Genomic DNA, 12,796 nt, shown 5'->3' on the forward strand with positions numbered 1-12,796 from the left:
GTCCTTGCAAAGAACACCTAATGCAAAGCAGACATTGAAAATCCTTCTGAGCATGGTGAAATTAGAAATTACACTTTGGATGGTGAATCAATACACCCACTACAAATACACAGGAGTCCTTCCTAACTCAGTTGCCGGAGAGGAAGGAAACTGCTCAGGGTGACTTTAAAACAGTTACATAGTTTGAAGTCGGCCCTTCTCCTTGTTCGGGTGGTGTTCGGCGGTCGACGTCACCGGCTTTCTAGTCTCCACCGATCCATGTTTCAGTTTCGTGTTGTTTTGTCTGTATTACACACACCTGGTTTCAACTCCCATATCATGTTCCTTATTTAACCCTCTGGCATACATTTCTGTTCTGGTCGCGATTGTTGGTGTCTTAGTGGTTGTTGTAGGTGTTAGTTTGCATGTATTTTCCTATTTGGAATATTGCTTGAATTTTTTGTGAGTAAACTCAGTTGTGTTGCGCAAACCTGTGTCCTGCGCCTGACTCTGCTACATCTCTGCACCCAATCGCTGACAATAGCTGTGATAGGAGAAAACTGAGGATGAATCAACAACATTGTAGTTACTCCACAATTACTAACCTAAATGTCAGAGTGAAACGAAGGAGGCCTGTACAGAATAAAACTATTACAAAAGGCACTAAGTAAAAAATTATCCTGAATTGTGTTTGGGGCAAATCCAATACATCACATTACTGAGTACCACTCTCCATATTTTCAAGCATAGTGGTGGCTGCATCGTGTTATGGGTATGCTTGTAATCCTTAAGGACCGGGGAGTTTTTCAGGATAAAAAATTAAACAGAATGAAGATAAGTACAGGCAACATCCCAGAGGAAAACCAGACACTGGGAGATGAATTTATCTTTCAGCAGGACAATAACCTAAAACACAAAGCCAAATCTACACTGGAGTTGCCTACCAAAAAGACAGTGAATGTTCCTGAGTGACAGAGTTACTGTTTTGACTTAAATCTACGTGAAAATCTATGGCAAGACATGAAAATAGTTGTCTAGCAATAATCAACAACCAATTTCACAAAGCTTGAATAATGTTGAAAAGAATAATGGTCAAATGTTGCACAATCCAGGTGTGGAAAGCTCTTAGAGACTAACCTAGAAACACTCACAGTTGTAATCGCTGTCAAAGGTCAACATGTATTGACTTGAATACTTAATATATATTTGCGTTTTATTTTTCATACAGTGAATGTGGAACCTCGACTGTTTCCTCAACTTGTTATGATTAAATAGATTGATGAGGAAAACAATCTATACAAATCACAGCATTCTATACCAATCACCGCATTCTATACCAATCACCGCATTCTATATAAATCACCACAATCTATACCAATCACCGCATTCTATACCAATCATCACCGCATTCTATACCAATCACCGCATTCTATACCAATCACCGCATTCTATTCCAATCATCACCGCATTTTATACCAATCACCGCATTCTATACTAATCACCACATTCTATACCAATCACCGCATTCTATACCAATCATCACCGCATTCTATACCAATCACCACATTCTATACCAATCACCGCATTCTATACCAATCACCGCATTCTATACCAATCACCGCATTCTATACCAATCACCGCATTCTATACCAATCATCACATTCTATACCAATCACCACATTCTATACCAATCACCGCATTCTATACCAATCATCACCACATTCTATACCAATCACCACATTCTTATCGGCAGACTCAATAGCCTTGGCATCTGAAATGACTGCCTCGCCTGGTTCACCAACTACTTCTCAGACAGAGTTCAGTGAGTCAAATCGGAGGGCCTGTTGTCTGGACCTCTGGCAGTCTCTATGGGGGTACCACAGGGTTCTCGGGCCGACTATTTTCTCTGTATACATCAATGATGTCGCTCTTGCTGCTGGTGATTCTCTGATCCACCTCTACGCAGATGACTCCATTCTGTATACATTTGGCACATCTTTGGACACTGTGCTAACAAACCTCAAAACGAGCTTCAACGCCATACAATACTTCGTCCATGGCCTCCAACTGCTCTTAAACGCTAGTAAAACTAAGTTCATGCTCTTCAACCGATCACTCCCTGCACCCACCTGCCCGTTACCGATCACTGTACCTGTTCACAGCCAATCTGTAAATAGCACACCAGACTACCTCAAGCCCATATTATTACTTACCCTCTCACTTTTTTGCACCCCAGCATCTCTACTTGCACATCATCATCTGCACATCTATCACTCCAGTGTTAATGCTAAATTTTAATTTTTTCACCTCTAAGGCCTATTTATTACCTACCTACCTACTCGTCTTCTTTCTCCACATTTTGTTAAGCCTTTGCACACACTGTACATAGATCTATTTTCTATTTTTATTTTCTGTTATTGACTGTACGTTTGTTTATGGGTAACTCTGTGTTGTTGTTTTTGTCACACTGCTTTGCTTTATCTTGGCCAGATCACAGTTGTAAATGAGAACTTGTTCTCGACTGGTTTTCCTGGTTAAATAAAGGTGAAATAAAATACAGAAATAAATCAAATATACACGATAGACCATAATGACAAAGCAAAAACTGTTTTTTATTTATTTTTTGCTAATTTATAAGGACTGGCCACCCCTCAGAGCCTGGTTCCTCTCTAGGTTTATAATCTCCACCCGGCACAGCCAGAAGAGGACTGGCCACCCCTCAGAGCCTGGTTCCTCTCTAGGTTTATAATCTCCACCCGGCACAGCCAGAAGAGGACTGGCCACCCCTCAGAGCCTGGTTCCTCTCTAGGTTTATAATCTCCACCCGGCACAGCCAGAAGAGGACTGGCCACCCCTCAGAGCCTGGTTCCTCTCTAGGTTTATAATCTCCACCCGGCACAGCCAGAAGAGGACTGGCCACCCCTCAGAGCCTGGTTCCTCTCTAGGTTTATAATCTCCACCCGGCACAGCCAGAAGAGGACTGGCCACCCCTCAGAGCCTGGTTCCTCTCTAGGTTTATAATCTCCACCCGGCACAGCCAGAAGAGGACTGGCCACCCCTCAGAGCCTGGTTCCTCTCTAGGTTTATAATCTCCACCCGGCACAGCCAGAAGAGGACTGGCCACCCCTCAGAGCCTGGTTCCTCTCTAGGTTTATAATCTCCACCCGGCACAGCCAGAAGAGGACTGGCCACCCCTCAGAGCCTGGTTCCTCTCTAGGTTTATAATCTCCACCCGGCACAGCCAGAAGAGGACTGGCCACCCCTCAGAGCCTGGTTCCTCTCTAGGTTTATAATCTCCACCCGGCACAGCCAGAAGAGGACTGGCCACCCCTCAGAGCCTGGTTCCTCTCTAGGTTTATAATCTCCACCCGGCACAGCCAGAAGAGGACTGGCCACCCCTCAGAGCCTGGTTCCTCTCTAGGTTTCTTCCTAGGTTCCTGCCTTTCTCGGGAGTTTTTCCTAGTTCTTCTACATCTGCATTGCTTGCTGTTTGGGGTTTTAGGCTGGGTTTCTGTATAGCACTTTGTGACATCGGCTGATGTAAAAAGGGCTTTATAAATACATTTGATTGATTGATTGATTGTTGAAGCAACTTCGGCAGTGATTACAGCATTGAGTCTTCGTGGGTATGACACTACAGTCTTCTTGGGTATGACGCTACAGTCTTCTTGGATATGACGCTACAGTCTTCTTGAGTATGACACTAGTCTTCTTGGATATGACACTACAGTCTTCTTGGATATGACACTACAGTCTTCTTGGGTATGACACTACAGTCTTCTTGGATATGACACTACAGTCTTCTTGGATATGACGCTACAGTCTTCTTGGGTATGACGCTACAGTCTTCTTGGGTATGACGCTACAGTCTTCTTGGGTATGACACTACAGTCTTCTTGGATATGACACTACAGTCTTCTTGGATATGACACTACAGTCTTCTTGGATATGACACTACAGTCTTCTTGGATATGACACTACAGTCTTCTTGGGTATGACGCTACAGTCTTCTTGGGTATGACGCTACAGTCTTCTTGGGTATGACGCTACAGTCTTCTTGGATATGACGCTACAGTCTTCTTGGATATGACGCTACAGTCTTCTTGGATATGACACTACAGTCTCCTTGGATATGACGCTTTCAGGTCTCACCAGATGTTCGATTTGGGTTCAAGTCCGGCCTCTGGCTGGGCAACTCAAGGTCATTCAGAGACTTGTCCCGAAGCCACTCCTGTGTTGTTTTGGCTGTCATTGCCTTCTTGGGTCAATGTCCTGTTGGAATGTGAACCTTCACCCCAATCTGAGGTCCTGAGCACTCTGGAACAGGTTTTGATCGAGGATCTTTCTGTAGTTTTCTCCGTTCATCTTTGCCTCCATCCTGACTAGTCTCCCAGTCCCTGCCGCTGAAAAACATCCACACAGCATGATGCTGCCATCACCATGCTTCATCATAGGGATGGTGTCAGGTTTCCTCCAGACGTGACACTTGGCATTCAGGCCAAAGAGTTTAATCTTGGTTTCATAAGACCAGAGAATATTGTTTTTCATGGTCTGAAATTCTTTAGGTGCCTTTTAGTAAACTCCAAGTGGGCTGTCATGTGCCTTTTACTGATGGGAAGCTTCCGTCTGGCCACTCTACCATAAAGACCTGATTGGTGGAGTGCTGCAGAGATGGTTGTCCTTCTGGAAAGTTCTCCCGTCTCCACAGAGGAACTCTGGAGCTCTGTCAGAGTGACCATCAGGTTCTTGGTCACCTCCCTGACCAAGACCCTTCTCCCCGATTGCTCAGTTTGGCCGGGCTGCCAGCTCTAGGAAGAGTATTGGTGGTTCTAAACTACTTCAATTTAAGATTGATGGAGGCCACTACGTTCTTGGGGACCTTCGATGCTGTACAAATGTTTTGGTTCCCTTTCCCCAGATCTGTGCCTCGACACAATCCTGTCTCGGAGTTCTACGGTCAATTCCTGCGACCACATGGCTTGGTTTTTGCTCTGACATGCACTTTCAGCTGTGGGACCTTATATAGACAGGAGTGTGCCTTTCTAAATCATGTCCAATCTATTGAATTTACTACAAGTGGACTCCAATCAAGGTGTAGAAACATCTCAAGGATGATCAATGGAAATAGGATGCACCGGAGCTCAATTTCGAGTCTCCTAGCAAAGGTTCTGAATACTGATACATTTGCAATACATTCTAAAACCCTGTTTTTGCTTTATCATTATGGGGTATTGTGATGTCATTATGGGGTATTGTGATGTCATTATGGGGTATTGTGATGTCATTATGGTGAATTGTTATAAGGCTGTGATGTAACAAAATGTGGAAAAGGACAAGGGGTCTGAATACTTTCCAAAGTCACTTTCTATATACAATATATATATATATGTTTTTTTGGAATGTTAGAATTTGACTTCCACTTTGACATTGCAGAGTAGTTTGTGTAGATCATTGATAAAAAATGGAATCCATTTGAATTCCACTTTGCAGCACAACAAAATGTGTAAAAAAGTAAAAGGGTGTGAATACCGTGTGAAGGCTGTACACCCACAGTATGTTAAACCCCAGCCAGGCTGACAAAAGGTTATTCATTGGAGAGTGGCAGTAGAACATCCTCGGCCCTTCCTCCCCATACTGTAATCACTGCAGCTATTCTGCAGCTAGTTGTGGCTGGACGGGATGTTTTCTGAAGCATGTTGTTACTGAGGCTGTGTAGCGGACTACTACCTGTAAGTTACATACAGTGCATTCGGAAATTATTTAGACCCCTTGACTTTTTCCACATTTTGTTAAGTTACAGCCAGCCTTATTCTAAAATGGATTAAATAGTTCCCCCCCCCCCCTCGTCATCAATCTACACACAATACCCCATAATGACATCACAATACCCCATAATGACATCACAATACCCCATATTGACATCACAATACCCCATAATGACATCACAATACCCCATAATGACATCACAATACCCCATAATGACATCACAATACCCCATAATGACATCACAATACCCCATAATGACAAAGAACATTTATTTTTTATTGTTTTTATTTTAGCAACTTTATTACAGATAAAAAATGGAAAGAGCACATTTACCTCCTTCCTGCCAACCTTCCTGTCCTCCTCCCCCAGCCCTGTGGGCCTCCTATGGTAACGTACCTCCTTCCTGTCCTCCTCCCCCAGCCCTGTGGGCCTCCTATGGTAACGTACCTCCTTCCTGTCCTCCTCCCCAGCCCTGTGGGCCTCCTATGGCAACGTACCTCCTTCCTGTCCTCCTCCCCCAGCCCTGTGGGCCTCCTATGGTAACGTACCTTCTTCCTGTCCTCCTCCTCCCCAGCCCTGTGGGCCTCCTATGGCAACGTACCTCCTTCCTGTCCTCCTCCCCCAGCCCTGTGGGCCTCCTATGGTAACGTACCTTCTTCCTGTCCTCCTCCCCCAGCCCTGTGGGCCTCCCATGGTAATGTACCTCCTTGATGGCCGCCTCCCTGCCCGCCTCGCTCTCCAGGACTCTCTGTTTAAGACTGAAGGACTCCCTCCTCGCCTCCTCTTCCTTCACCTCCTCCTGACACACCCTGGCCTGCAGTTCTCCCATCTCCTCCCTCTGTTGGGCAGCCTCCCTCTCTAAGATCTTCACCTGAACAGGTAGAGATAGAGACTGATTAGAGGCTGAGGCAGAAGAAGAACAAGAAGAAGAAGATGAAGCCTCACCTGTCTGCGCAGCTCCTGCAGCTCTCTGCGTGCCTGCAGCCGGGACTTCTCCAGCTCTCTCATGGTGCTCCTCAGCTTGGACACTTCCTGCTGCAGGGAGGTCTTACACACCTCCAGCACCACCACTTTCTGCTCCTTGTCCTCCAGGCTACGCCGCAGACTGATGGGAGATATGGAGCCAGAGACAGGGTTATAGAGGTAGATTACTGTCAAAACGACTACAAAAATACACTTTCTGCTCCTTGTCCTTCAAAGGCTGACGGAGATGGAAGCAGATACATGGAGGTAGATTACTGTCAAAATATTGAAGAAAAATATTGTCACATTTCAAATATTGATGTGTGGGGTTGAGTCAGAACTCACAATCCCCATTGTTATACCTGCGGGACTGGTGGTTTTAGGATGTGGATGAAGGGCAGGGGGTTGAATAAAGAGAAAACAATGCATAACATTTTTTTTGAAATGTATAATTCTTGTGCAATTCAGGTTTATGGGCCACAGTGAGGTTTTACTTTCAAAATTTGTATCTAACGTTAGTGTGTAGACTAAACCTCAACTATAGAGCCTCAATGTATCTGGTCTAACTACATAGAGCAGTAGTCTAATGTTATAGAAGAGAGGACCAGAACAGTAGTCTAATGTTATAGAAGGACCAGAACAGTAGTCTAATGTTATAGAAGAGAGGACCAGAACAGTAGTCTAATGTTATAGAAGGACCAGAACAGTAGTCTAATGTTATAGAAGAGAGGACCAGAACAGTAGTCTAATGTTATAGAAGGAAGAGAGGAACAGAACAGTAGTCTAATGTTATAGAAGAGAGGACCAGAACAGTAGTCTGTTATAGAAGAGAGGACCAGAACAGTAGTCTGATGTTATAGAAGAGAGGACCAGAACAGTAGTCTAATGTTATAGAAGAGAGGACCAGAACAGTAGTCTAATGTTATAGAAGAGAGGACCAGAACAGTAGTCTGTTATAGAAGAGAGGACCAGAACAGTAGTCTGATGTTATAGAAGAGAGGACCAGAACAGTAGTCTAATGTTATAGAAGAGAGGACCAGAACAGTAGTCTAATGTTATAGAAGAGAGGACCAGAACAGTAGTCTAATGTTATAGAAGAGAGGACCAGAACAGTAGTCTAATGTTATAGAAGAGAGGACCAGAACAGTAGTCTAATGTTATAGAAGAGAGGACCAGAACAGTAGTCTAATGTTATAGAAGAGAGGACCAGAACAGTAGTCTAATGTTATAGAAGGACCAGAACAGTAGTCTAATGTTATAGAAGAGAGGACCAGAACAGTAGTCTAATGTTATAGAAGAGAGGACCAGAACAGTAGTCTAATGTTATAGAAGGAAGAGAGGAACAGAACAGTAGTCTAATGTTATAGAAGAGAGGACCAGAACAGTAGTCTGTTATAAAAGAGAGGACCAGAACAGTAGTCTGATGTTATAGAAGAGAGGACCAGAACAGTAGTCTGTTATAGAAGAGAGGACCAGAACAGTAGTCTAATGTTATAGAAGAGAGGACCAGAACAGTAGTCTAATGTTATAGAAGGAAGAGAGGACCAGAACAGTAGTCTGTTATAGAACAGAGGACCAGAACAGTAGTCTAATGTTATAGAAGAGAGGACCAGAACAGTAGTCTGTTATAGAAGAGAGGACCAGAACAGTAGTCTAATGTTATAGAAGAGAGGACCAGAACAGTAGTCTAATGTTATAGAAGAGAGGACCAGAACAGTAGTCTGTTATAGAAGAGAGGACCAGAACAGTAGTCTAATGTTATAGAAGAGAGGACCAGAACAGTAGTCTAATGTTATAGAAGACAGGACCAGAACAGTAGTCTAATGTTATAGAAGAGAGGACCAGAACAGTAGTCTAATGTTATAGAAGAGAGGACCAGAACAGTAGTCTAATGTTATAGAAGGGAGAACCAGAACAGTAGTCTAATGTTATAGAAGAGAGGACCAGAACAGTAGTCTAATGTTATAGGAGAGGACCAGAACAGTAGTCTAATGTTATAGAAGAGAGGACCAGAACAGTAGTCTAATGTTATAGAAGAGAGGACCAGAACAGTAGTCTAATGTTATAGAAGAGAGGACCAGAACAGTAGTCTAATGTTATAGGAGAGGACCAGAACAGTAGTCTAATGTTATAGGAGAGGACCAGAACAGTAGTCTAATGTTATAGAAGAGAGGACCAGAACAGTAGTCTAATGTTATAGAAGAGAGGACCAGAACAGTAGTCTAATGTTATAGAAGAGAGGACCAGAACAGTAGTCTAATGTTATAGAAGAGAGGACCAGAACAGTAGTCTAATGTTATAGAAAAGAGGACCAGAACAGTAGTCTTATGTTATAGAAGAGAGGACCAGAACAGTAGTCTGTTAGATAAGAGAGGACCAGAACAGTAGTCTAATGTTATAGAAGAGAGGACCAGAACAGTAGTCTAATGTTATAGAAGAGAGGACCAGAACAGTAGTCTAATGTTATAGAAGAGAGGACCAGAACAGTAGTCTAATGTTATAGAAGAGAGGACCAGAACAGTAGTCTGTTATAGAAGAGAGGACCAGAACAGTAGTCTAATGTTATAGAAGAGAGGACCAGAACAGTAGTCTAATGTTATAGAAGAGAGGACCAGCACAGTAGTCTAATGTTATAGAAGAGAGGACCAGAACAGTAGTCTAATGTTATAGAAGAGAGGACCAGAACAGTAGTCTAATGTTATAGAAGGAAGAGAGGAACAGAACAGTAGTCTAATGTTATAGAAGAGAGGACCAGAACAGTAGTCTAATGTTATAGAAGGAAGAGAGGACCAGAACAGTAGTCTAATGTTATAGAAGAGAGGACCAGAACAGTAGTCTAATGTTATAGAAGAGAGGACCAGAACAGTAGTCTAATGTTTGGAAATGTTTTGGTGAAGTGATACAATTTGATTCGGGAACAGGAGTTTAGAAATATGATTTCTTTCAGCATCTTGAGATTATGAATGCACGGTTAGGGACCGTTTGCAAATTTGGCGGTGCTTTCTTCTTCTTTCTTCTTCTTTATTAGCATCATATAAACTGCTAGTGTTCCAACCACATAAAATACCAACCCAAGCCAAAATGAAATCTTATCAAAAACATGTTTGGATTGTTTTAACCGCTTCTAATTTCCTTAAAACCAGTCAAACTGATGTAATTTAGAAAATGTTTCACTGAAACCCCCCTCCCCTCCCCCATTCCGTTTTATCCCCATTATTGCATTTTCTCCCCGGTCGCTAAACGTCTTTGCTGCGTGAGAGAAGCAGAGATGACAGAGGAAAGAGAAAATCAATGTTATTGATGTCAACCAGATTGAACCATTCATTCTATCCCTTTATGACATCATTAATTCTATCCCTTTATGACATCATTCATTCTATCCCTTTATGACATCATTAATTCTATCCCTTTATGACATCATTCATTCTATCCCTTTATGACATCATTCATTCTATCCCTTTATGACATCATTCATTCTATCCCTTTATGACATCATTCATTCTATCCCTTTATGACATCATTCATTCTATCCCTTTATGACATCATTCTGAGGGTTTTTATTAAAGTCTTCTTGGGGCAACAATAATGACAGAAGAGAAGCTGCACATGTTTAATTATAGATAAATAATTTATAACAAATAGCCTGCCAAAATGTCGGAAACGATAAGCAGAAACATAGGCCTGTCAGAAAATCTTTATGCCATCTCTGACTGTACAGAGTATTTTCGGGTGTGGGCCTCATCACATGGAGTGGGTTTAGAAAACACTCATTTCAAACCAGTGTTGTCTTTAAACCCCATACCGTCTACATCATTTCTACTTCATAAAACCCAATGAAGCCCTGGATCCATGTGCACACATTGTTGGCTGTATAAGATCAGACAATCCTGTTTTTGGTTGTCGTTCTCTTGACAGAGACTCTCAGCTCCTCGTTGGAGGGTTAGAGTCAGAGTGACTGTACCTGTTGTCTGTATGGAACAGAGTGACTGTGTCTGTTGTCTGTATGGAACAGAGTGACTGTGTCTGTTGTCTGTATGGAACAGAGTGACTGTGTCTGTTGTCTGTATGGAACAGAGTGACTGTATCTGTTGTCTGTATGGAACAGAGTGACTGTGTCTGTTGTCTGTATGGAACAGAGTGACTGTATCTGTTGTCTGTATGGAACAGAGTGACTGTAGCTGTTGTCTGTATGGAACAGAGTGACTGTATCTGTTGTCTGTATGGGACGGTGAGTGACTGTATCTGTTGTCTGTATGGAACAGAGTGACTGTATCTGTTGTCTGTATGGAACAGAGTGACTGTATCTGTTGTTTTAACAAGGCTAATCTGAAAACAAGACTCCCTAAATTGTATCAGCATATCGATTGCGCAACCAGGGCTGGAAAAACCTTGGATCATTGCTATTCTAACTTCCGCGACGCATATAAGGCCCTGCCCCGCCCTCCTTTCGGAAAAGCTGACCACGACTCCATTTTGTTGATCCCTGCCTACAGACAGAAACTAAAACAAGAAGCTCCCACGCTGAGGTCTGTTCAACGCTGGTCCGACCAATCTGATTCCACACTCCAAGACTGCTTCCATCACGTGGACTGGGATATGTTTCGTATTGCATCAAACAACAACATTGACGAATACGCTGATTCGGTGAGCGAGTTCATTAGAACGTGCGTTGAAGATGTCGTTCCCATAGCAACGACTAAAACATTCCCAAACCAGAAACCGTGGATTGATGGCAGCATTCGCGTGAAACTGAAAGCGCGAACCACTGCTTTTAATCAGGGCAAGGTGACCGGAAACATGACCGAATACAAACAGTGTAGCTATTCCCTCCGCAAGGCAATCAAACAAGCTAAGCGTCAGTATAGAGACAAAGTAGAATCTCAATTCAACGGCTCAGACACAAGAGGTATGTGGCAGGGTCTACAGTCAATCACGGATTACAGGAAGAAATCCAGCCCCGTCACGGACCAGGATGCCTTGCTCCCAGGCAGACTAAATAACTTTTTTGCCCGCTTTGAGGACAATACAAAACATTGTAAACCAAAACATGCGGACTCTACTTCCCTGCAGCCGACGTGAGGAAAACATTTAAACGTGTAAACCCTCGCAAGGCTGCAGGCCCAGACGGCATCCCCAGCCGCGCCCTCAGAGCATGCGCAGACCAGCTGGCTGGTGTGTTTACGGACATATTCAATCAATCCCTATCCCAGTCTGTTGTTCCCACATGCTTCAAGAGGGCCACCATTGTTCCTGTTCCCAAGAAAGCTAAGGTAACTGAGCTAAACGACTACCGCCCCGTAGCGCTCACTTCCGTCATCATGAAGTGCTTTGAGAGACTAGTCAAGGACAATATCACCTCTACCCTACCTGACACCCTAGACCCACTCCAATTTGCTTACCGCCCAAATAGGTCCACAGACGATGCAATCTCAACCACACTGCACACTGCACTAACCCATCTGGACAAGAGGAATACCTATGTGAGAATGAATGCTGTTCATCGACTACAGCTCGGCATTTAACACCATAGTGCCCTCCAAGCTCGTCATCAAGCTCGAGACCCTGGGTCTCGACCCCGCCCTGTGCAACTGGGTACTGGACTTCCTGACGGGCCGCCCCCAGGTGGTGAGGGTAGGCAACAACATCTCCACCCCGCTGATCCTCAACACTGGGGCCCCACAAGGGTGCGTTCTGAGCCCTCTCCTGTACTCCCTGTTCACCCACGACTGCGTGGCCACGCACGCCTCCAACTCAATCATCAAGTTTGCGGACGACACAACAGTGGTAGGCTTGATTACCAACAACGACGAGACGGCCTACAGGGAGGAGGTGAGGGCCCTCGGAGTGTGGTGTCAGGAAAACAACCTCACACTCAACGTCAACAAAACTAAGGAGATGATTGTGGACTTCAGGAAACAGCAGAGGGAACACCCCCCTATCCACATCGACAGGACAGTAGTGGAGAGGGTAGTAAGTTTTAAGTTCCTCGGCGTACACATCACAGACAAACTGAATTGGTCCACCCACACAGACAGCATCGTGAAGAAGGCACAGCAGCGCCTCTTCAACCTCAGGAGGCTGAAAAAAT

General features: G+C 43.9%; 1 protein-coding gene across 1 annotated transcript in view; it reads right to left on the bottom strand.

Moving 5' to 3' along the window:
• LOC139414230 (ciliary rootlet coiled-coil, rootletin family member 2) overlaps nucleotides 1-12,796 on the bottom strand; it is a 103,665-nt gene that overhangs the window by 42,455 nt on the left and 48,414 nt on the right. The window contains exons 13-14 of the mRNA XM_071162131.1: nucleotides 6,691-6,850; nucleotides 6,449-6,616 (exon numbers count right to left, since the gene is read on the bottom strand). Coding sequence (XP_071018232.1) covers nucleotides 6,449-6,616; nucleotides 6,691-6,850 — 328 coding nt within the window. The remainder of the gene's footprint in view (nucleotides 1-6,448; nucleotides 6,617-6,690; nucleotides 6,851-12,796) is intronic.

The sequence above is a fragment of the Oncorhynchus clarkii genome, chromosome 1 (assembly GCF_045791955.1).
Source record: "Oncorhynchus clarkii lewisi isolate Uvic-CL-2024 chromosome 1, UVic_Ocla_1.0, whole genome shotgun sequence".
NCBI classification, from domain to species: Eukaryota; Metazoa; Chordata; class Actinopteri; order Salmoniformes; family Salmonidae; genus Oncorhynchus; species Oncorhynchus clarkii.